The 21,119-nt window shown below is 49.3% G+C and overlaps 1 protein-coding gene across 5 annotated transcripts in view; it reads right to left on the reverse strand.

The window, feature by feature from the left end:
* Positions 1 to 21,119, reverse strand: part of KCTD19 (potassium channel tetramerization domain containing 19) — a 39,628-nt gene that overhangs the window by 1,926 nt on the left and 16,583 nt on the right. For all 5 annotated transcript variants that reach the window (XM_033218764.1, XM_033218763.1, XM_033218765.1 and 2 more), the window contains 11 exons: positions 14,367 to 14,517; positions 13,074 to 13,265; positions 11,725 to 11,856; positions 8,967 to 9,177; positions 5,917 to 6,077; positions 4,574 to 4,674; positions 3,686 to 3,828; positions 3,396 to 3,479; positions 3,007 to 3,121; positions 1,971 to 2,598; positions 32 to 223 (listed from right to left, as the gene is read on the reverse strand). In XM_033218764.1, coding sequence (XP_033074655.1) covers positions 32 to 223; positions 1,971 to 2,598; positions 3,007 to 3,121; positions 3,396 to 3,479; positions 3,686 to 3,828; positions 4,574 to 4,674; positions 5,917 to 6,077; positions 8,967 to 9,177; positions 11,725 to 11,856; positions 13,074 to 13,265; positions 14,367 to 14,517 — 2,110 coding nt within the window. The remainder of the gene's footprint in view (positions 1 to 31; positions 224 to 1,970; positions 2,599 to 3,006; positions 3,122 to 3,395; positions 3,480 to 3,685; positions 3,829 to 4,573; positions 4,675 to 5,916; positions 6,078 to 8,966; positions 9,178 to 11,724; positions 11,857 to 13,073; positions 13,266 to 14,366; positions 14,518 to 21,119) is intronic.

Consider the following 21,119-nt stretch of genomic DNA (forward strand, 5'->3'; position numbering starts at 1 on the left):
CGCAGGGCTCGGCCTGGTTCCAGAGCCTCACCTTGGGGCTGGGGGCTGGCTGTGGGTGGTGTATGCCTGAGGTGGTCCATCTGCGTGGTATAGATGATGCTGTCCTCAAAAAACATGCAGAAGCCATCGTTGCCCACCACAGGGGGGTGAGTCACTTTGAGGATAACCCCTAGGCTATCCACCTCACTGGCCTTGGGCAGAGGCTGCTCAGGGGCAGGGCTTTCTGTGAAAACAATATAGGGAGGGGGCTCTCCTTTTAAAAATAAAATATTATTATTATTATTATTATTATTTGAAATAGAGTTTTGCTCTTGTTGCCCAGGCTGGAGTGCAATGGCACAATCTTGGCTCACTACAACCTCTGCCTCCCAGGTTCAGGCAATTCTCTTGCCTCAGCCTGCTGAGTAGCTGGGATTACAGGCATGTGCCACGATGCCTGGCTAATTTTTGTATTTTTAGAAGAGATGGGGTTTCACCATGTTGGCCAGGCTGGTCTTGAACTCTTGACCTCAGGTGATCCACCCGCCTCAGCCTCCCAAAGTGCTGGGATTACAGGCGTGAGCCACCACACCCAGGCTTTTAAAATTCTTTTCTTCAATTACCATCAAATCTACCTAAGCAGGGGCTCTCCTTTAGCCACCTCAGAGCCCAAGGAGGGAGGGGACCTCTGGTGACAGGACAGTACGATCAAGTTACCCCAGCCTTGCAACAGCTGCCATCTCTAGTTTCTCAGAAGTGACACCCTGGGCTGGCAGGGGCCTGTGCTGGCCGCTCCTCTCTTCATTGCCCTGGCATCACTGCAAGTCAAATCCTGAACATTTTGGAACTCCAAGAAACTCCAGATTCCTCTGTTGAACTAAGACGTCTCAAATGGGGCTGACAGTAACCCAGCTGAGGGCTAGAAATCTTTATAAAATTTTAAGTTGAGAGCTTCTGGGGCCAGCCTTTGATGCATGTCCAGAGAGTGGACATGCTTTGTCATCCCAAGCTTAACAGACCAACTTAGGGCTCACAGGCAAGAGTCCAAGAAGGCCGCTCCAAGCAGGGCTGGAGCCACTAACAGGGAAGGTGACAATACTGCAGGCAGGGCTTTGAGGGAGCAGAGGCAGCAGCCTGGCACAGCAATTCTCAGCACACTTCCCTGGCCGCCTCCCCTTAGCTGGCTACACACGCTGTCTCTCCAGCTCAGTCCCTGTAGCCCCTGCTACCTCCTGGGCTTCTCCACCTGGATGTCCCTTGGCATTTCACACCTAGTGTGTGCCCTTCCCCAAGCTCTGCTCTTTCTCTTACACCTCAGTAAGGGCCCATCTACCCCCTTGCAGTTCCACAGGCTAGAAACCTGGCTCCTCCTTGGCCCAACCCTCCTTCCGTCCCCTAGCTGCCTGGCCTCCTTCCCCTAGCCTAGAAAGAACTCCAAGTGGCTTTGAACACCTAGCTCCTGCTGCATTTCCTCTGCTCCTGGAGCAAACTTTCTGATGGGCACACCTGGCCCCCGTGCTCTTGTCTAAAATCCTTCAGAGGCTGCTCACTCCTGTCCTGGTCAGAACGGAGTACCACATCCTGAAGCTGGCCCGCAAGCCCTGTCCTGATGACTTCTGTCTTCAGCCTCATCTTTTATCACATTTGCACGTGAAGCCTGGCCTCCAGCTAGACTCATGCCCTGCACTTCCAAACATCCTGGACTTCTTCCTTCCCCTGCTGACTACCCAGCCCTCAGCCTCTTTTGTGCTCCTGCTTCATAGGCGCCCTCTTCCCACAGCGCTCATCCCTTCACCGTATATGTTCTCCTGGCCCCTCCAGTCATGCCAATGTGCCAGTCATTTCTGTGTCTGCTGCCTGGCACAGAGATGGCATTGGTGAGTGGGGGGGGTCTAGTCCTCCTTTGTCACTGACTTGCTCTGCCATCTTGTCCAAGGAGTTTGCCTTCTCTGTTGTGAATAAGACTTAGATCAAAGTGGGACAGGACTCACCTCTCTCCTTGGTCCTCTGCTTGCTCCAGTCCTTCAGGGTGATGGGTCTTTTTTGGGGGAAGTATGGCTTGAAGGTTGGCTCTGGCCCCTTGTCTTTCCGTCCAGCTCCAGCCCCTGCCTGTGGTCCTGGGTCCTTCTCTGAGGCTGTGGAATGGACTTTCCAGGCAGCTGAGGGGCTGGGCTGGGAAGCAGCCTCGCTTCCTAAGGGGAGCTGCCGGGTGGCCTCCTCCAAGGGGCTGCTCCGGGAGGCTGTCAGTGGCTGGAATTCCCACTGTTTGCAATTGACCATGTCCCATTCTCTCACCAGGGAGATGAGTTTTTGCATGGGAGTGGCGGGAGGGTCTTTGGTTTCAGATTTCTGTGTGAGGTTGATTGTGGTGCATTTCTTCTTTGGGGGGCTCTCAGGGTGGCTCCCCCAGTGTCTGGGGTTGGTACACAAGCCAGGGCAGTGTGAGTATGTGCTGGGATTGCCAGCCCTCTTGGCATTTCGGCATAGGGACACCTGGATGGGCCGGGTGTACTGCTCAGCCTTCTCCATCTGGTTGGACCTGGCCAGGTTTCCCTTAGCCTTGTTCCATGGAGTCCTGTCACTGCAGTCTTCAAAGTCCACAGGCATGTAGGCTGTGGTCTGGGGAGGGAAGGGCATAGTAACTCTGGATAGGTTGGGCATGGACATCAACACCTTGCCCAAGATCTAATAAGCTGGGCCTCCAGGACTTCAGTTGCTCTCCCCGAACAATCTCATCCCTGACAGGGGTCACCCACTTGAGCTTTGCTCAGGCTGAGTGGGGGTGATGCCAGCCCAGTGGCCTGTCATTCCAACAGGAGATTCAATCAGCATTGCAGGCCACCAGTGGCCAGTAAGTTCCTATGCCTCCTTCACGGTTCAGAAACCAGGTTCTGTCCTAGGAATCCATGTAGGCCCTGCTCTTTCATTTTACTGCATCCCTCAGTAGCTGAGCCTGCCCCCCTCCACCCTGGGCCTGGTGGTAGTGGTTTTTGAGGACAACAACAACCAGAGGAGGCTGGGGCTTACTTCTTTAGTGTCTCTACTGAACTCTGCCAGTGACCCTGGCCCTTCTGTCACCACGTGCAGCCTCCTGATGGGAAAAGCTTCTTCATTTTCAGATTCTTTCTCCTGAGTCCATGACCTGCAGAAAGAGGGGTTGGTTAGTGAGCAGAGACTTCCATCAGGCCATTGGCCAGTTGGTCAGATCTGCCCTTTGGCTGGGAATTAATGCTAGACAGCAGAGAAGAAGGGGCTCTTAAAGGGTTTTGCCTAGGTCACTGGCCAATCCTGGGCCTGCTTCACTCCCTCAACCCCAAGGAGAACAGGATCCTCTAGGAGTGGGACTTCGGACAGGATTTCAAGAGGAATTTAAAGGACCAAATTCTAAACATAGAATCGTGATAAAGTTTCCTTACTTGTATGCTTCACATTGTGCAAGGGCTTCTGAGAGGGATGGAATGTGGTATTCCTCCACCTCCTGGCAGAAGAGGGGCCATTCCCTACAAATGACAAGGAGATGTCTGACTGGGCAGCTAGGGTGGGAGTGTGGGAGGGGGCATAAGCTCCTGGAGCTGCTGCCGCCAACAGTTCCCACGATGGAAATAAAATAACCTCCTCCCTGAAGGCTGCAAATCAGGTCTCCTTTGTTGCTAAGGAAGGGGTCAGCCTTCATGATTTCATCTTACTGTGTCCTTGCTTCACTTACTTAAATTCAGATGGTAAAAACAGTTTGCCAAGTCTCAGGAAGTTGAGAATGTGTCGGAACATCTGGCCATCCCCGTGGATGAGCAGGGTTTGTCCATATGTGATCCAGTACACTCTCTGAGGGTTGGACAGCAGTTCTGGATACTGGAGGGGGTTGGACACTAGACTCAGTCTCAGAGCCTCGGTCTTTGGAAGGGACAGGACAATCTTCTTTCACTCCCCTTTCCCAACTACACTAGAGCAGAGGCTTTGAGATTTCCATCTCCCTGTCTTGTCAGTCACAGGGAACCATGGTAGGGAGCAGAGCATCCAGGGAGAAGCACATCATCCCTGCTTCAACTTTTCATGGCCCCTAGACCACCCTCTCAAGGCATTTGGAAGTCCACCGTGCCTCCTTCTCAGTCCAGGCCCCTCAGAGCTGGCCCCCTCCCAGAGGGCCTTCCTAGCAGGCTGCTCGGTTCGCTTGCGCTCTGTTTGGTTTGTTTTGTTTTTTGAGGCAGAGTCGCACTCCATCACCCAGGTTGGAGTGCAGTGGGGCAACCTCGGCTCACTGCAACTTCCACCACCTGGGTTCAAGTGATTCTGGTGCCTCAGCCTCCCAAGTAGCTGGGATTACAGGCATGTGCCACCACACCCGGCTAATTTTTGTATTTTTAGTACAGATGGGGTTTCACCATGTTGGTCAGGCTGGTCTCGAACTCCTGACCTCGTGATCTGCCCACCTCAGCCTCCCAAAGTGCTGGGATTACAGGCATGAGCCACGGCGCCTTCCGGGAAAGTCTTTGTTCTCAGCAAGTGCTGGAAGCTATGTGAGGGCCAGGTGATGGCCCCCAGAGCAGCTCAGGTGGTGATGCCAGATGGGGAGCAGGGCAGCCAAGGCTGGCAGTACCTTCAGTAGTGTCTGCAGGGTGGTTGCATACCAGTGGCTTCCAACATACACTTTGATGATCTGTTGTGGGGAATACACAGTGATCTCTGCTGTCCACTCATCTATGGGAATCAAGGAGATAGAACACATAATCATATGGCCAGAAGGGAAAGCAGGTAGGGCCCTTTGGTGTGTAGTGTATTTCATGTTAAGTCTCAATATCTTTCCTCAGTCATATTGTGTTGCCTACTCTGAGAAGCAGCAGAAATCCCTGACATAAACCTTGCTTGCTGCAAGGTTTCCCGGGTGGTGAGGTGGGAAAGGGCACTGCCCCTCTTCACCTGACCCTCCTCCCTCAGGAAAGCTGGGTTGATGACCCTGTCCACCTACAATGCCAACTGCCTCCGGTTTCTGGCTGGGTGTGTCCTGGGTGTGTAGCTTTTCATGTGGCCACTCAGACTGAAGCTAGGGATCTCCCTCTGTGTGTTTGTGTTTGTGGTTTGGCAAATGTCATGGAGCCTACTCCCATCAAATCCCTGTCACTTTTATGAGACTAAGCCTCTAGGCATGTCTGGAGAATGGGGGCTGTATGCTGGGAAGATGAACCCATGACCCTTTTCCTGGAGCTGACTATATGTAGGCCTTGTTCTGATGTTTGGGAAGCAGTTTCTAATGAGCTCTGTAATGAATGAAGGGTATATAACTAGATTATACAACCAAGAGATAAGATGTATAGAACTAGACTGTGAACTCTAGGAAGAGAGACTGTCTGTGTTGCTTACTTCTGTACCACCAATGTCTACTGCTGTCCTGGTATATGGCCAGTACTCAATAAATGTTGAATGGTGCTAAATGATAGTAATACAGCTTAAACTTTGCCCCCCCAGATTTTTGGTAATAAGAAGTTATAGGCAGCTGGTGAAAACAACAGTAGCTCTGGACTCAGTCAAATCCCAGCTTGACCACTGTGTAACTTGAGCGAGTTTTCTTCTCTGAACCTATTTTTCAGCTATTAAATGGACCCAGGGACAGCTCTGTTTAACATCGAGGAGGCTCCTCCCTGCATGGCTATGAGAAGCACAGCATGTCAGCTCCCAGGGTCAAGGCAGGCCTGCCCTGGGGGTCCCGCATGGCTGCAGACTGGGTAACAGCCCTGTCTGCTGCTGGAGATGAATTGTGGGCTTGGAGGTGAGGACAGAGCACTTAACATTAAAGTTTCCCTTTCGTAAAAATCCAAAATATTGGCCTGGCTTTCCCCTCCTCCTCCATCTACAGTTCCTCGTCCTGGCCACCTCATCTATTCCCTCCAATCCCCCAGATACTCCCCTGATGCTAAATTCAAACCTAGAAGCTTTCTCACTTACTGAGCACATCCATGGGTGCCAAAGTCCTCGGCTCCAGATGAGTCTTCAGAGCCACTTTCATTGGCTCGTAGGTGATGTCCCTTTTGTCCAGGAAGGCACAGAGCTCGTATACCTCGGAAATGGTCTCTGTCAGGGGCAGCCGGCAAGTCCCCAGCCAGTTCCTACCCAGAGGAAAGGCTTGTTATGAAGAACATCAGCATTGCACCCCAATAGAGTCGAGCCTGTAAACTTTCCATGCCTAGGATGCCTTGCCACAACACTGGCTCAAATCAGGCATTATTAACATCGTTTCCTTGTTTTTTTTTTTTTTTAGACAGAGTCTCACTCTGTTGCCAGGCTGAAGTTCAGTGGCGCAATCTCAGCTCACTGCAACCTTCGCCTCCCCGGTTCAAGCGATTCTCCTGCCTCAGCCTCCAAAGTAGCTGGGACTACAGGCACCCTCCACCACGTCCAGCTAATGTTTTTTTTGTGTGTGTATTTTTAATAGAGACGGGTTTCTTTTTTTTCTTTTTTTTTTTTTTTTGAGATGGAGTCTCACTCTGTCACGCAGGCTGGAGTGCAGTGGCGTGATCTCGGCGCACTGCAAGCTCCGTCTCCCAGGTTCATGCCATTCTCCTGCCTCAGCCTCCTGAGTAGCTGGGACTACAGGTGCCCGCCACCATGCCCGGCTAATTTTTTGTATTTTTAGTAAGGACGGGGTTTTACCATGTTGGCCAGGATGGTCTCAATCTCTTGACCTCATGATCTGCCTGCCTTGGCCTCCCAAAGTGCTGGGATTGCAGGTGTGAGCCACTGCGCCCGGCCCATGTCTTTGTTTTAACTGGAAATCTGTCTAACCTTGTAGGAGAGTAAGCCTGGACAACAGGTCACATTTTTGGAACTGAGCTTGACTTATTTCAGCAAAGCCCTCTAAATGGACTAATTTCATGTCTCCAGGCCCTGTTTCAGGTTCCAGGGCCAGCTGAGGGCCCAGCCACTCCCTTCTTGCCCCATACGCATTTGCCTAAGACATCTCAGTCACTGTGCCGCAGCCTGCCACAGTCTTGGAAAAAGACTGGGGTCTACCATAAAAACCCTAGAAGAAAATCTAGGTAGTACCATTCAGGACATAGGCATGGGCGAGGACTTCATGTCTAAAACACCAAAAGCAACGGCAGCAAAAGCCAAAATTGACAAATGGGATCTAATTAAACTAAAGAGCTTCAGCACAGCAAAAGAAACTACCATCAGAGTGAACAGGCAACCTACAGAATGGGAGAAAATTTTTGCAATCTACTCATCTGACAAAGGGCTAATATCCAGAATCTACAAAGAACTCAAACAAATATACAAGAAAAAAACAAACAACCCCATCAAAAAGTGGGCAAAGGATATGAACAGACATTTCTCAAAAGAAGACATTCATACAGCCAACAGACACATGAAAAAATGCTCATCATCACTCGCCATCAGAGAAATGCAAATCAAAACCACAATGAGATACCATCTCACACCAGTTAGAACGGCAATCATTAAAAAATCAGGAAACAACAGGTGTTGGAGAGGATGTGGAGAAATAGGAACACTTCTACACTGTTGGTGGGATTGTAAACTAGTTCAACCATTATGGAAAACAGTATGGCAATTCCTCAAGGATCTAGAACTAGATGTACCATATGACCCAGCCATCCCACTACTGGGTATATACCCAAAGGATTATAAATTATTCTACTACAAAGACACATGCACATGTATGTTTATTGCGGCACTATTCACAATAGCAAAGACTTGGAATCAACCCAAATGTCCATCTGTGACAGACTGGATTAAGAAAATGTGGCACATATACACCATGGAATACTATGCAGCCATCAAAAAGGATGAGTTTGCGTCCTTTGTAGGGACATGGATGCAGCTGGAAACCATCATTCTTAGCATACTATCACAAGAAGAGAAAACCAAACACCGCATGTTCTCACTCATAGGTGGGAACTGAACAATGAGATCACTTGGACTCGGGAAGGGGAACATCACACACTGGGGCCTATAATGGGGAGGGGGGAGGGGGGAGGGATTGCACTGGGGAGTTATACATGATATAAATGATGAATTGATGGGTGCTGACGAGTTGATGGGTGCAGCACACCAACATGGCACAAGTATTCATATGTAACAAACCTGCACGTTATGCACATGTACCCTAGAACTTGAAGTATAATAAAAATAAAAAAATAAAAAAAAAAAAAAAGACTGGGGTCTGAACATCAACCCCCTTCTCCAAACCCTCCCTTCCAAGGCACTTGTCTTTGCCCTCTGTGACATCAGGGTGGACATCTCTGAAAGAAATGAACTTTATGGGCCAAAAGAGCCCAAAACAACAATATTGGGAAAAGACAGCATTCAGGGTCAGCTGACCCTCTCACAGGGGCTCCAGAAAACCCACTTCTACCTTCAATTTTGGTACCAGACTATTTTGTGACCCTCAGAGAGTTGCTCTGTTGTTTTGCACCTCAGTTTGCCCTTCTACAAAACAGGGTTGGATTCCTTGCCCCTGCACTGAAGACATCCTGAGCTCATCCCACAAGGCAAGGGCTGGGGATCAGCACCTCTGGGAAGCCTGGCCTGGCCTGCCCTGCCCTGCTTCTAAGGGGGGCTCACCCCTGGCTGTGGCCATTCTGTGTGTCCATTGAGCCTCCCAAGAGTGGCAGAGGACCTTTGTAGAGGGGTCTGCACAGGGAGGTACCCAGCTCCCTGAGGGGGTGACTGTGGCCTGGTCACCTCAGACCTAGCACAGGGCTAGAACCAGGGAAATGGACTGCAGAGGACAGAAAGAGGAAATGGTCTGAAGCCTTTGAACCTTAGCAACCCTCGTACCTTGGCACCAGCCCTCTCCTTTGAGGCCCTAACCTGGTGGTAGTTTGGCGGTACTGGTGATGGGAATGGCTAAAATGATGGGCTGGCCCCAAGGACACACTTCCCCTCTGGCTAGTGGGAAAGGCCCCAGTTTATTCCGAGAGGGAAGGGCAGAGCCAAGCGTGATGGGACTCAACGTGCCCTAAGGAGGGCCTCACTTGACGTGCTGAAAGAGGACGCCGTTCCCTGTGATGTACAGTCGGCTTCCGTCTAGCGTGCTCTCGATGCGAAGCTGGCCCAGCGCAGAGTCCGGGTACTTGACCAGCAGACCCAGGGCCATCGTGTAGAGCGGCTTCATGGACTCCAGGCTGACTGTGCGGGCCCCCTTCCTGGAGCTCAGGGGAGGACAGGTGGTTCGGGAACAGCCACCTGTGTCAGGGAAAAGGGTGTATAGAACTAGACTGTGAATTCTAGGAAGACATGGTCTTCCTAGACCCCCATGGTCATAGCTGGATTGGAGGCTTTGGGACTTGGTTCCTACTGCTGCCTCCATTATACCGAGGAGGCTCAGAGGGAGGATATTTCCTTGCACAGTCCAAGTCGAGATCTCTTCAAAATTAGTATTTTTTTTGTATACTCAGGCTTAGAAATCATAACTATTTGTTGGAAGGTGAGTTGGGAGTGGGGGATTCATTTGCTGTATCACTAGCATCTGAATTTCCTAAGTTTCAGGAAAGCAGCCATCTGGCCCCGGCCTCTGCAGGTGTCTTTTTTTTTTTTTTTTTTGAGACGGAGTCTCGCTCTGCCGCCCAGGCTGGAGTGCAGTGGCCGGATCTCGGCTCACTGCAAGCTCCGCCTCCCGGGTTCACGCCATTCTCCTGCCTCAGCCTCCTGAGTAGCTGGGACTACAGGCGCCCGCCACGTCGCCCGGCTAGTTTTTTGTATTTTTAGTAGAGACGGGGTTTCACCATGTTAGCCAGGATGGTCTCGATCTCCTGACCTCGTGATCCGCCCGTCTCGGCCTCCCAAAGTGCTGGGATTACAGGCTTGAGCCACCGCGCCCGGCCTGCAGGTGTCTTCATTAGTCCCAAGCTCTACTGTAACCATCCAAGGGTAAGGAACGGCAACCATAGCCTGGAAACTCAATGTGTGTTACAGGCTTCCTGGATTCACAGCACCTATTGCTGGCTCTCCTGGGCAGAATTTCCCCCAGAGACATACCTTGTGGCATTATTTTCAGGGTGGGTGCTTGGGTTGCTGGTTTATGGGTGGGACCTTTTCTCCTACAGTGGGCCCAGGGTACAGTCCAGAGAATACAGTTATCACAGCCTTCAGGACCCTGCTGCTGTGGCAATAGTGTGCCAGTGGGCGCACTGCTGGGGGATGTTCGTGGATCATGTCCAATCCTCAGAGCAACCCTACAAGAGGGGGTAGTGCTATCATCATTTCATGTTAAAGAAGCTGCCCTGAGAGGCTAATGAAGTATCTTGCCCTAAACTGCAAAGCTAGGCAGGGGCAGGGCTAGGATTTGAGGTCAGCTCTGTCCAGCACCAACGTTACCACAGCTGTTTCCCTTATTGTGATGTTAAAGCCACCTTTTGTGTTTGAGGAGTGCTGCCAGCTTCCAGAGCCTGGATGTCAACACAATTCCTCCATCTTTGCATTGCTCTGTGGAGCAGGGACTACGCTACCATCTCACAATGATCTATGTTCTCTGAGGAATAGAAGGCTTTGAGGGAAGGGGCTGAACTCACACTGCCTTAAGTGTATTCTAAGGCCCTGGGACAGGGTCCTGAGACCTGCTGCAGCATGCCACTCCCCACAAAGAGGGTGGGTTCCTTTTTTGAGAAGGAGTCTTGCTCTATCACCCAGGCTTGAGTACAGTGGCATGATCTCGGTTCACTGCAGCCTCCTCCTCCCAGGTTCAAGCAATTCTCCTGCCTCAGCCTTCCAAGTAGCTGGGATTACAGGGACACACACACCACCATGCCTGGCTAATTTTTGTATTGTAGTAGAGATGGATTTTCACCATGTTGGCCTGGCTGGTCTCGAACTCCCGACCTCAAGTGATCCGCTTGCCTTGGCCTCTCAAAGTGCTGGGATTACAGGCATGAGCCACCAGCACCTGGTCAAGAGGATGGGTTTCTATTTGTCTGGGAGAAGGCTGGGAAATCTATGCCTGAAGATAAGGAAAGGCTTGATTGCCATGGGATAAATGTCTGGTGATGCCCAGACCAAACTTCCCATGCACAGTGCAGTTCTACACATTCTCAGGATGGCGGCTGAAGCCATGCTCAGGTGGCTGGTGCCCTATAACATGCACAGTAGCTTCCATGGAGGGGAGTTGGGAAATGGAATGATGAACGGCCCTGAGGAAACCATGAGGAGAAGTACAAGCTGGAATGAGGTAGGGCTGGGAGCACAAAGGCCTGGGCTGGACAGGGGTCTGCAAGTGTCAGGAATAGGCAGAAACAGGCACAGCAGCCGGGGGTTTCCAGGTGACGTGATGAGGGAATTTGGGGGCAGTTGAGATGCATGAAGCACTGAGCATTTCCCATACCTCCAACCATACCTGGAAGAGGAAGGATGGGAGTGACTGGTGGGTGCTCCTAGTCCCCACCACTTTCACAAGCAGGGCAGACCTCCCCTACCCCTGAGAAGCCTGCTCTCAGGTCCGAGACATTCCAGCCTGGCTCCCCACCCAGGCTGGGCTCCTTCTGATCCAGGCTGGGCTGGACTTCCTATACCCCTGGCTGGTTGCCCACTCCCTACCCTCAGTGGGAAGGCTGAGCCGGCAGAGCAGCATGCAGGATTTCAGGCTGTGAATCCTCTTCTTGGATTCAGAGTCAGCCAGAAGACCCACTTCTCTCACTAACTCCCAAAGCCCAAAGTGGTTGTGGAAGGGGAGATTGTTCTTGGCTTTTCCAGGTCAAACCAAGACTATCAAGGGGAGGCCAAAGTTTCCTGGCGACATACCCATGTTCATCCGGTACCACCTTATGGCTTCAGTGAGTGCAGGGATTTCCAGAATTTCCACTTCTGCTTCTAATACATCAATGTTGGAGAAATTATCCGGTAGTAAAATCTTCTGTGAGCGAAGAAAATTCACTTGAAAAACAAAGGGGAACACAGTGAGTTAATGAGGCTATTACTGGTTTAACTGTAGGTCCTGGTTTTGGCAGGTTTCTGGTGCTGTAACTTATCCTAGGTTCTCCTTGTTCTGAAACAACTTCTCAACATACCTGATTAGATTAGCTTTGAGTGTGTGGTTTTCAAGGTGAAAGACCCCACATTACTTTATTTTCCTGTGTCTGAGGCCATGGGTGTGGCCTCCCATGGCTTGGCCTGGGGCTCCCAAGCCAGGCCCTCCTGGTGGGCACACTGGCCCTGAGACTTACCCTGTGAGTCTTGACCCAAGAGCAGGTCATTCCAAAAGAGGGAGTTGTCTTGCTGCTTAGAGAGGAGGGGCCCGGCCGAGCCTGGGCTGGTGGTTGGCACTTGCAGTTTGTCCCTGCCTGGACTGCAGTATGGGAGGCAGAGATGGAGCCAACGCTAATGTCCTGTGTGAATCAACTTGGAGATACAGAAGCACATCACAGACAACTTTCTAGGTGACTATGAATATGAATGACTGGGGTTCCAGACATTTGGGCTCCTAGTGTAACTTGAATGTTTACTGCCCTATCTATCCAGATAGCAGTAGCATCTTGGGGTCAAAGAGGTCATTCAGTTCTCATCCCAAACAGAGCTCATCCTGGGGCAGTAGGGGGAGAGAGGCTCTCTGTCAAAGGTGGAAAATCTCATCCTTCCTTAGGCCACTACCTCAAGTGGACAATTCTGCTATGACTCTGGGGGAACCTGTCACTATCCACCCTCCTTCCCTTTTACTCTGAGTTTGCTGATATTAAGAGCAGGTAGCACCATCATTTGAAACAATCTGGATTCCTCATTTTATGGTGAGAGGAACTGAGGCCTGGAGGCCAGTTGGATACATAAGGGCAGAATAAGAAGAGAAGCTGACTGGCAACCAGCTGAGCTCCCTGCCCTTCACACCAACTCCTGTGGTCCCTGACACGTTCTAGTGCCCTTTTACAGCCAGGCCATCCCAAAACAAATAGGGAATAAAATAGCCCTGAGTCTAGCGAGATTCTAATGCTGGAATCTGCTTGCCTCCAGGAAGGCTCTGTCATGCTTCCACCACCTCTACCCAGGGAAGCTCCTGAGGCCCTGAGCTCCAAGCTGGGCCTCTGTGGGACATGTAATGGGGAGGGGTGAATGGGCCCTATCAGCCCACCCCCCGCCCCACCCCGGGACAGAGCAATCACCAATGAAGCGGAACTCGCTGCACTCGCACTCGATGAGGGCCACCGTCTCAGCCAGCCACAGCAGGTTGTCTTCAGTCACTAGGCTGGGATACTTGGCCACTAGGTCTAGGGGCAGGAAGCAGTAGTGCACCTCCTCTTCTGTGTCTAACAGGGGTGTGTCCATGAGCCCCAGAGGTGCCTTATCATGTAGGCCTGGAAGAGAACACGTAGGCAGTGTCGCCACCTCCCAGAAGCCAGGGGATCTGATTCCAGCAGGGCTTTCACTGACCCAGGGGCCCCAGAGGATGCTAGAGAGACTTCCCAGGAGATAGTTCTTGCCACTTGCCAGACACATCTTCCTTCTTTCTCTTTTCAGTTGTAGCCCTAAGGTTTGGAAGGCATGTGGTAGGAAGTGGGGCATGGAAGTCTATTTTTTTTTTTTTCTTTTCTTTTTTGAGATGGAGTCTCACTCTGTTGCCCAGGCTGGAGTACAGTGGCGCCATCTTGGCTCACTGCAACCTCTGTCTCTCACATTCAACTGGTTCTCCTGCTTCAGCCTCCCAAGTAGCTGGGACTACAGGCATGTGCCACCACACCCAGATAATTTTTGTATTTTTAGTACAGACGAGGTTTCACCATGTTGTCAGGCTGGTCTCGAACTCCTGACCTCACGTGATCCGTCTGCCTTGGCCTCCCAAAGTGCTGGGTTACAGGCATGAGCCACCGTGCCCAGCTGGAAATCTATTTTTTTTTCTATAAACAGTGAAGGGCAGTGGGACATGTGACATTTCGACTTATGTACCCAAAGTCATTAAATTCATTTACCCATTTGATACTTTCTAACTGATCAGACCAAACACAGTGATCCACAGACAAAATAGATGCTTTTGACACTCCTGGAAGCTAAAATCCATTAATAATCATAAATGCTTTGTACTCATGTCTCAGATAGGCTGAACCATGCTGCCAGGCACCTATCAGACAATGATCATTTGGGGACATTCTGTGTGTGATGATTGGAGGAAACTCGAAAGAATGGTGGCATTCCCTGATGAATAGGAGGGAGTAGAATGAAGCCTTGCCTTGCCCACATGAAGCCAGAATGCAGAGGAGTGAGTGTGAAGGAGGATGTTGGTTCCAGCAGGCAAGCAGCCATGGAGAGGGCCTGTGGCAGGGCAGAAGATCAAAGGAGATGACAGAGACTGCCCCAGAAATCAGGCACTCTCTGCTCTCTGGATGGAAGCCATTTCTGCTAGGGTATGGAGAGGGAAAGTTGGTGTGGGCTTTAGGGAGGGCCAGTCTATCTCAATTTACCTGTGAAGGCTGGGCTTTTGATTGGAAATTCTGAGGGTTTGCTAATACACTTCCATGTACGCCAGTAGTTCAGAGATGCTCTCTCAGCAACAGGTATGTCTGCAGGCCGCACGCGTAGATGGTGTTTCCCTTCCTTCAGATTATCTAGAGTCTGTTAGATAAAGAAGAGTACTATCTTGAGAATCTAAACCAAGTAACTATCTACCAATTCTAGTGTGACGATCAGGAAAAACAGTATGTGACTTACTTTGTTTTTTTTCTTTTTTTTTTTTTTGAGACAGAGTGTCGTTTTATTGCCCAGGCTGAAGTGCAGTTGTGTGATCTCAGCTCACTGCAGCCTCTACCTCCTGGGTTCAAGCGATTCTCCTGCCTCAGCCTCTCGAGTAGCTGGGATTACAGGCACCTGCCACCACGCCCGGCTAATTTTTTTTTTTTTTTTTTGTATTTTTAGTAGAGACGGAGTTTCACCATGTTGGCCAGGCTGGTCTTGAACTCCTGATCTCAGGTGATCCATCTGCCTCGGCCTCCCAAAGTGTTGAGATTACAGGCATGAACCACCGCACCCAGTGACTTACTTTAACTGTTTTGAAATAAATTAGGCAATCACACACAAAAAAAGTAAAAATGTAGGGCTATAGGGTGACATGCTGATATTCAAAGTCCCAATGATTGTCTTATGATTTTTGAAACAAGTTTTATTATACTTTTATATTGAGTAATAGTAATTTATCTTGCATAATCTAAAGAGTAATTTCTATTTAAGCATTACAAACTTGTTATTTTCTGCTATCATTTTCCTTCAAGTGCTCAAAACCACTTTTGACCTGTTATAATTGTGATTTGCTATTGTTTGTGTTCATCCTAACCCTGGGTAGTGATCTAAGTGGTGAGAATGAGGTATAATAAACATGTCTTATATTGCCACAGGGCTCCACATTTTTCAATGCACTTTGACACATGTTTGCTCATTTACCATGACATGACTGTGTGAGACAGATGTGGTTGGTGAGTATCTTACTGATGAGGCAGCTGAGGTCAAAGGCTTTGCAGCCTGCCCAAGCAGTCTTCCAAGTCCAGAGCTTGTCAGCTTGAAGGATCAAGCGACCAGGGGTGGGCTGAAGCTGGAGTGGAGCACCCCAACTAGGCAAGCCTGAAGCCCAGGGTGGTCTCTGTGCCGCCCCTTACCCAGGGACCCATTCTCCCTCAAAAGTCCTGCAGGGGGGCAGATCATCATAACATCAGCCCTTTTTTTTTTTTTTTTTTCTGCCTTTACTCTAGAAGAAGATACATAGTATTTTCCCAATAAATTTCCAGATATAGCAGGGCAAGTGGTAATTTAAAGGCACCAGGTCCTCATAATGGACAGATGCCCCAGATTCAGTCTGAAACTAACAAAAGTATCTGCCTCTAAATGCTATGTCAGTGAAGCCCTTGTGAAGTTGCTCTCAAAAATCCTGAGCATTGAGACTAGCCCTCTGGTGGCCAAGCTATAAACTGTGCCCGCATAATCACTTAAGGTCGATGCAAAAGAAGGCGGGCCAGAGTGGGAGAATCTTTCCCACTTTGGATGGTTGGAGGGTTTGCCAAAGCACTGGGCAATGGTGGGATCATGGGGAGTGCTTTCCTGTGGCAGTGAACAATGGGGGAGACAGTGTGTGCGTAGAACGCTGGAAAACAGTCTGTCATTCATTTGAGAAATACTCATTGAGCATCCCCAGGGCCACAGTCAGACACTGTGCCTGCCCTCAAGAAGCTCTCAGCTTGGGAGAGAAGAAAGACATGAAAAACCACAATTTACGTATACTGAGATTAGAGCTAGTGTCAGTTACGAAGTTTCTGGACCTCCAGGAACCCTGGGATTTCTTTCCACAGCATTAGAAGGGAGCATTAGAGTCTCCCTCTGTTACCCAGGCTGGAGTGCAGTGGTGCAATCTAGGTTCACTGCAACCTCCGCCTCCTGGTTTCAAGTGATTCTCCTGCCTCAGCCTCCCGAGTACCTGGGATTACAAGGTGCCTGTCACCGTGCCCGGCTAATTTTTGGATTTCTAGTAGAGACGGGGTTTCACCATGTTGGCCAGGCTGGTCTCGAACTCCTGGCCTCAAATGATCCACCAGCCTTGGCTGGTGCTGGGATTATAGGTATGAGCCACTGCGCCCGGCCTGCCTCTCCATTTTCTCTCCTTTCCCCTAGTCCTGGTCCCCTAGCCCCCAGGTCCTCTCCACACAGTGATCTTGCAAACATATGAGGTGAGTCCAAATCACTCCTCATCTTAAAAAACTGTAGTGCTTCCTGTTGCTATGGGATAAATCCAGATTCTCCTTTGCATTGCACATAATGTCCTTCACAATCAATGGAGGGAGTAGGGTATACATGAAAAGAACAAGGGCTTTGAACTCAGCATATCTGGGGTAAATCCTGACTCTGTCACTTAAGAGCTAACATTTATTAACCATGGACTTTTAAACTGAATCCTTCCAATCTTCCCCTGACAACAAAGTAGGCTCTGGTATCATCACTCCCTTTGAGCACATGGGAAACTAGGTCCAGGAAGAGGTAGGGGACTAAGTGCACTAAGTAAGTGGAGATGCTAGGAACGAAACCCAGGACTCTGGAGCCCAAGCCCTTAGCAACTGTTTTCTTTTTACTTATATGTAATAGTTGTTCATATTTTGGGGGTACATGTGATATTTTGATACATGGATACAATGTATAATGATTAATTTAGGGTAATGAAGATATCCATCACGTCATTTTTTTTTGAGATAGAGTCTCACTCTATCACCTAGGCTGGAGTGCAGTGGCATGATCACAGTTCACTGCAGCCTCGACACACTGGGCTCAACTGATCCTCCCACCTTACCCTCCTGATTAGCTGGGACCACAGGTGCACATCACGACACCCTACTATTCTTTTTTTTTTTTTTTTTTTTGAGACAAGGTCTCACTCTGTTGCCCAGGCTGGAGTGCAGTGGCACAATCTTGGCTCACTGCAACCTCTGCCTCCCAGGCTCAGGTGATCCTCCCACCTCAGCCTCTGGAATAGCTGGGACCACAGGCGTGCACCACCACACCTGGCTAATTTTTTTCTATTTTTAGTAGAGGTAGGGTTTCGCCACATTGCCCTGGCTGGTCTCAAACTCCTGGACTCAAGTGATCTGCCTACCTCAGCCTCCTAAAGTACTGGGATTGCAGGCATGATCCACCGCACCCGGCCCACAGCCAGCTAATTTTTAAGTTTTTTTGTAAAGACAGGGCTTTGCCATGTTGTCCAGGCTGGTCTTAAACTCCTGGGCTCAAGCGATCCTCCCACATTGGCCTCCTGGGATTACAGGCATGAACCACTGGGACAGACCCATCACCTCAAACATTTATCTTTTCTTTGTAATGGAAACATTCCAATGATTTTCTTCTAGCTAGTTTGAAATATACAATATATTATTGTTAACTATAGTATTCCTAGCATACTACCAAATACAAGAGCTTATTCCTTTTATTTGACTGTATTGTTGTACCCATTATTCAAATTCTTTTCATCCCCTTCCCTCCTCCTACTTCTCCCAGCCTCTGCTGCCTTCCACTTGTCATGTAACTTCTCCAAGCCTCAGGTTCCTCACAGGCAAAGTGGAGGCAGTAAAATCTGGAAGGTGTTATAAGGATTAAATGAAACAGTATGTTAATTTCCTTCCTCTTGGAGGTCATATCCTAAATTTCCCTCCTCCCTCCCTCCCTCCCTTCCTTCTTTCCTTCTTTTCTTTTCTTTTTTTTTTTTTTTTATAGGGCCTTGCTGTGTCACCCACACTGGAGTGCAGTGGTACAATCATCACGGCTCATTGCAGCCTCGACCTCTTGGGCTTAAACAATCCTCCTGCCTCAACCTCCCAAATAGCTGGATCACAGCTGTGCGCCGCAACACCCCACTAACTTTTTGATTTTTTGTAGAGATGAGGTCTTGCTATGTGGCCCAGGCTGGTCTCAAACTCGTTAGCTCAAGTGATCCTCCCACCTCGGCCTCCCAAAGTGTTGGGATTACAGGCATCAGCCACTGCGCCCAGCCTAAATTACCTTTCCAGCCTCATCTCCCATCATTCTTTATGTTTACACCCCATCATCAGTGACACTAAACTCCACAAAACTCCAAAAACACATCACATTCTTTGACACCTCCCTAGCTTTGTGTACGCTGTTCCGTCTGCCCAGAATACTCCTCCCCATTCTGTTCCTGAAGAGGCTGGAACCTCTCGGAGCCAGAATGGGTCATCCTCCCACTTTGTTCCCATAGACACCCAACACTTTCACTTCTCTCTGCAGGCCTCTGGCTCAGTTTCAGGCCAGTTCTTCCCCCTATACCAAGCTTCCTGGGGAGAGGCTGGTTTGATGCATCCCCATTTTGCATTCTAGAACCTAGCATGCATATGAAAGAATGCATGAAAATGGAGGGCTAGCCAGGTGCGGTGGCTCACACCTGTAATCCCAGCACTTTGGGAGGCTGAGCTGGGCAGATCACTTGAGGTCAGGAGTTTGAGACAAGCCTGGCCAACATGGTGAAACCCTGTCTCTACTAAATATACAAAAAATTAGCCAGGCTTGGTGGTGCATGCCTGTAGTCCCAGCTACTCTAGAGCCTGAGGCAATCATTTGAACCCGGGAGGCAGAGGTTGCAGTGAGCTGAGATCACGCCACTGCACTCAAGCCTGGGAGACAGAGTGAGACTCCAGCTCAAAATAAATAAATAAATAAATAAATAAATAAATAAAAATAAATAAAATAAATGAATAAAAGAAAAAGGAAGGGCTGGAGGGCGATTTTCTGCAAAGAAAAGCAAAAAGAGACATGGGAGATCTCCAAAGGGACGAACAGAGAAGTAGACTGCATTCATAAAACTGAGAAAGATGGAAAGATGTTGAGTATCCAAAACTAGAGGAAAAACCAGCACAAGATTTCAATGGGCAGAGCCTATGGAGTTCAGAGGACAATGAAGACAGGGATTCCACCTTGGACTCTGGAGGCCAGAGGGAAGACCTAAGCGGGAGAGGGACAGGGATGAAGGAGAGGGAGAGAGGATGGCAAGAAGAAAGAGTTCAGCTTAGGTCTAATTTGTGATGGACAGAAAGACAGTAGGTGAAGTAGCAAGAAAAGAGTGAAACTAGGGAGAGTCAGCTAGGGGAGCCTAGCACTCTAAGCCCATGCTCAGTGGACTGCATCACAGGAACTTGAACCTGCCACTTACTTCACCTGCAGATTCAAACCCCAAGATTCTGTCTCACTGGAGAAAATAATAGTGCCCTTCAACAACTCTAAACTGGCCACATGGGAGGAGGCCTGTGGTGGGGAGAGGATGATATAAATCCCTGCCCAGGACAACACTCCTATTTGGAGGTGTTTGGTACTGGATGTGTCCTCTGGAACGGGTCAGTAATGATAATCTAGCTAGTTTGAGAGGAGATGTGCTAGTTGAGGAGAGAATGATCTATTTTACAGAAATGAAATCTCCATTTCCTGCTATTTTCAAGCATGTAAAGTGCTAGCAGCACCATTTCCCCCAAGAAAAGTATGCCTGAGAAACCTTAAAAGAGAGAAAAACTGGCCAGGCACGGTGACTCACACCTGTAATCCCAGCACTTTGGGAGGCCGAGGCGGGTGGATCACGAGATCAGGAGACTGAGATCATCCTGGCTAACACGGTGAAACCCCGTCTCTACTAAAAATACAAAAAAATTAGCTGGGCGTGGTGGCGGGCGCCTGTAGTCGCAGCTACTTGGGAGGCTGAGGCAGGAGAATGGCATGAACCCGGGAGATGGAGCTTGCATGAGCTGAGATTGCGCCACTGCACTCCAGCCTGGGTGACAGAGCGAAACTCGGTCTCAAAAAAAAAAAAAAAAAAAAGAAAAAGAGAGAGAAACTAAAACAAGTCCACAAAGATTGCCATCCTTGCCAGTCAGGTAATGCTGCATGCCAGGAGCAGGCATCGGCCTTGACCTAGGCTCAGGAGCCTCAACAAGGCTGTTTTCCAAACTCTGTCAACCAATACTTGCTCTGACTTCTAGAAATACAAGTCCTCTACTCACGGAAAGCCATTCGGTTACTATAAGAAATCACAGAAACCATTCTCCAGCCCCTCACTTTCTTATTTTTGGTCTGCCAGTTTCCCCTAATAGATATAATCTCCCCAAGACCTCAGGACCTTGGCTGTTTTGTCCTCTGCCGTATTTGCAACACCTAGAACAAGGCCTGTGGGGTCTCAATACCTTTTTGTTCAATGAATGGCTAAATGAAGAACATTCCAGAGAGCCTGGGCTTCCAGCTGCCCTCTAGCTTTGCTGACTGAAGTTGCCACAGAGTGTGTGGCTGATCTGCTACAGGCTAACTTCAAGTCCGCTTTCATCTGCCTGAATACAACTTCTAGGAATTTTGCTTTTCACATGTTATGAGCTGGAAAAAGTTATTGGAGAGAGGATTTCTTAAGGGAAATACAGACCTTAAATCAATTCAGATGGCTAATTTCTAGCACAAGGATAACTGATGTTGCTTTTGGCCTAGACAGTGGTGAAAAAATATGTCAATCAGAAGCAACATAAAACTGATGGCGTGGGGAAGTATGTGTATATAGTATATGTGTGGTTGCAAAGATGGCTGACAAATGCACCCTGCTGGCAGAGGTTTGGGACTTAACAGGGTTTTCCAAAGCAGCAGCAGTTCTCAGAGATGCCTTATGCTGTGATGTAGGCTGTTGGAAAAAATGTGATGGTAAAGGA

This window comes from Trachypithecus francoisi, unplaced genomic scaffold (assembly GCF_009764315.1).
Source record: "Trachypithecus francoisi isolate TF-2019V2 unplaced genomic scaffold, Tfra_2.0 Lachesis_group10, whole genome shotgun sequence".
In the NCBI taxonomy this organism is placed as follows: Eukaryota; Metazoa; Chordata; class Mammalia; order Primates; family Cercopithecidae; genus Trachypithecus; species Trachypithecus francoisi.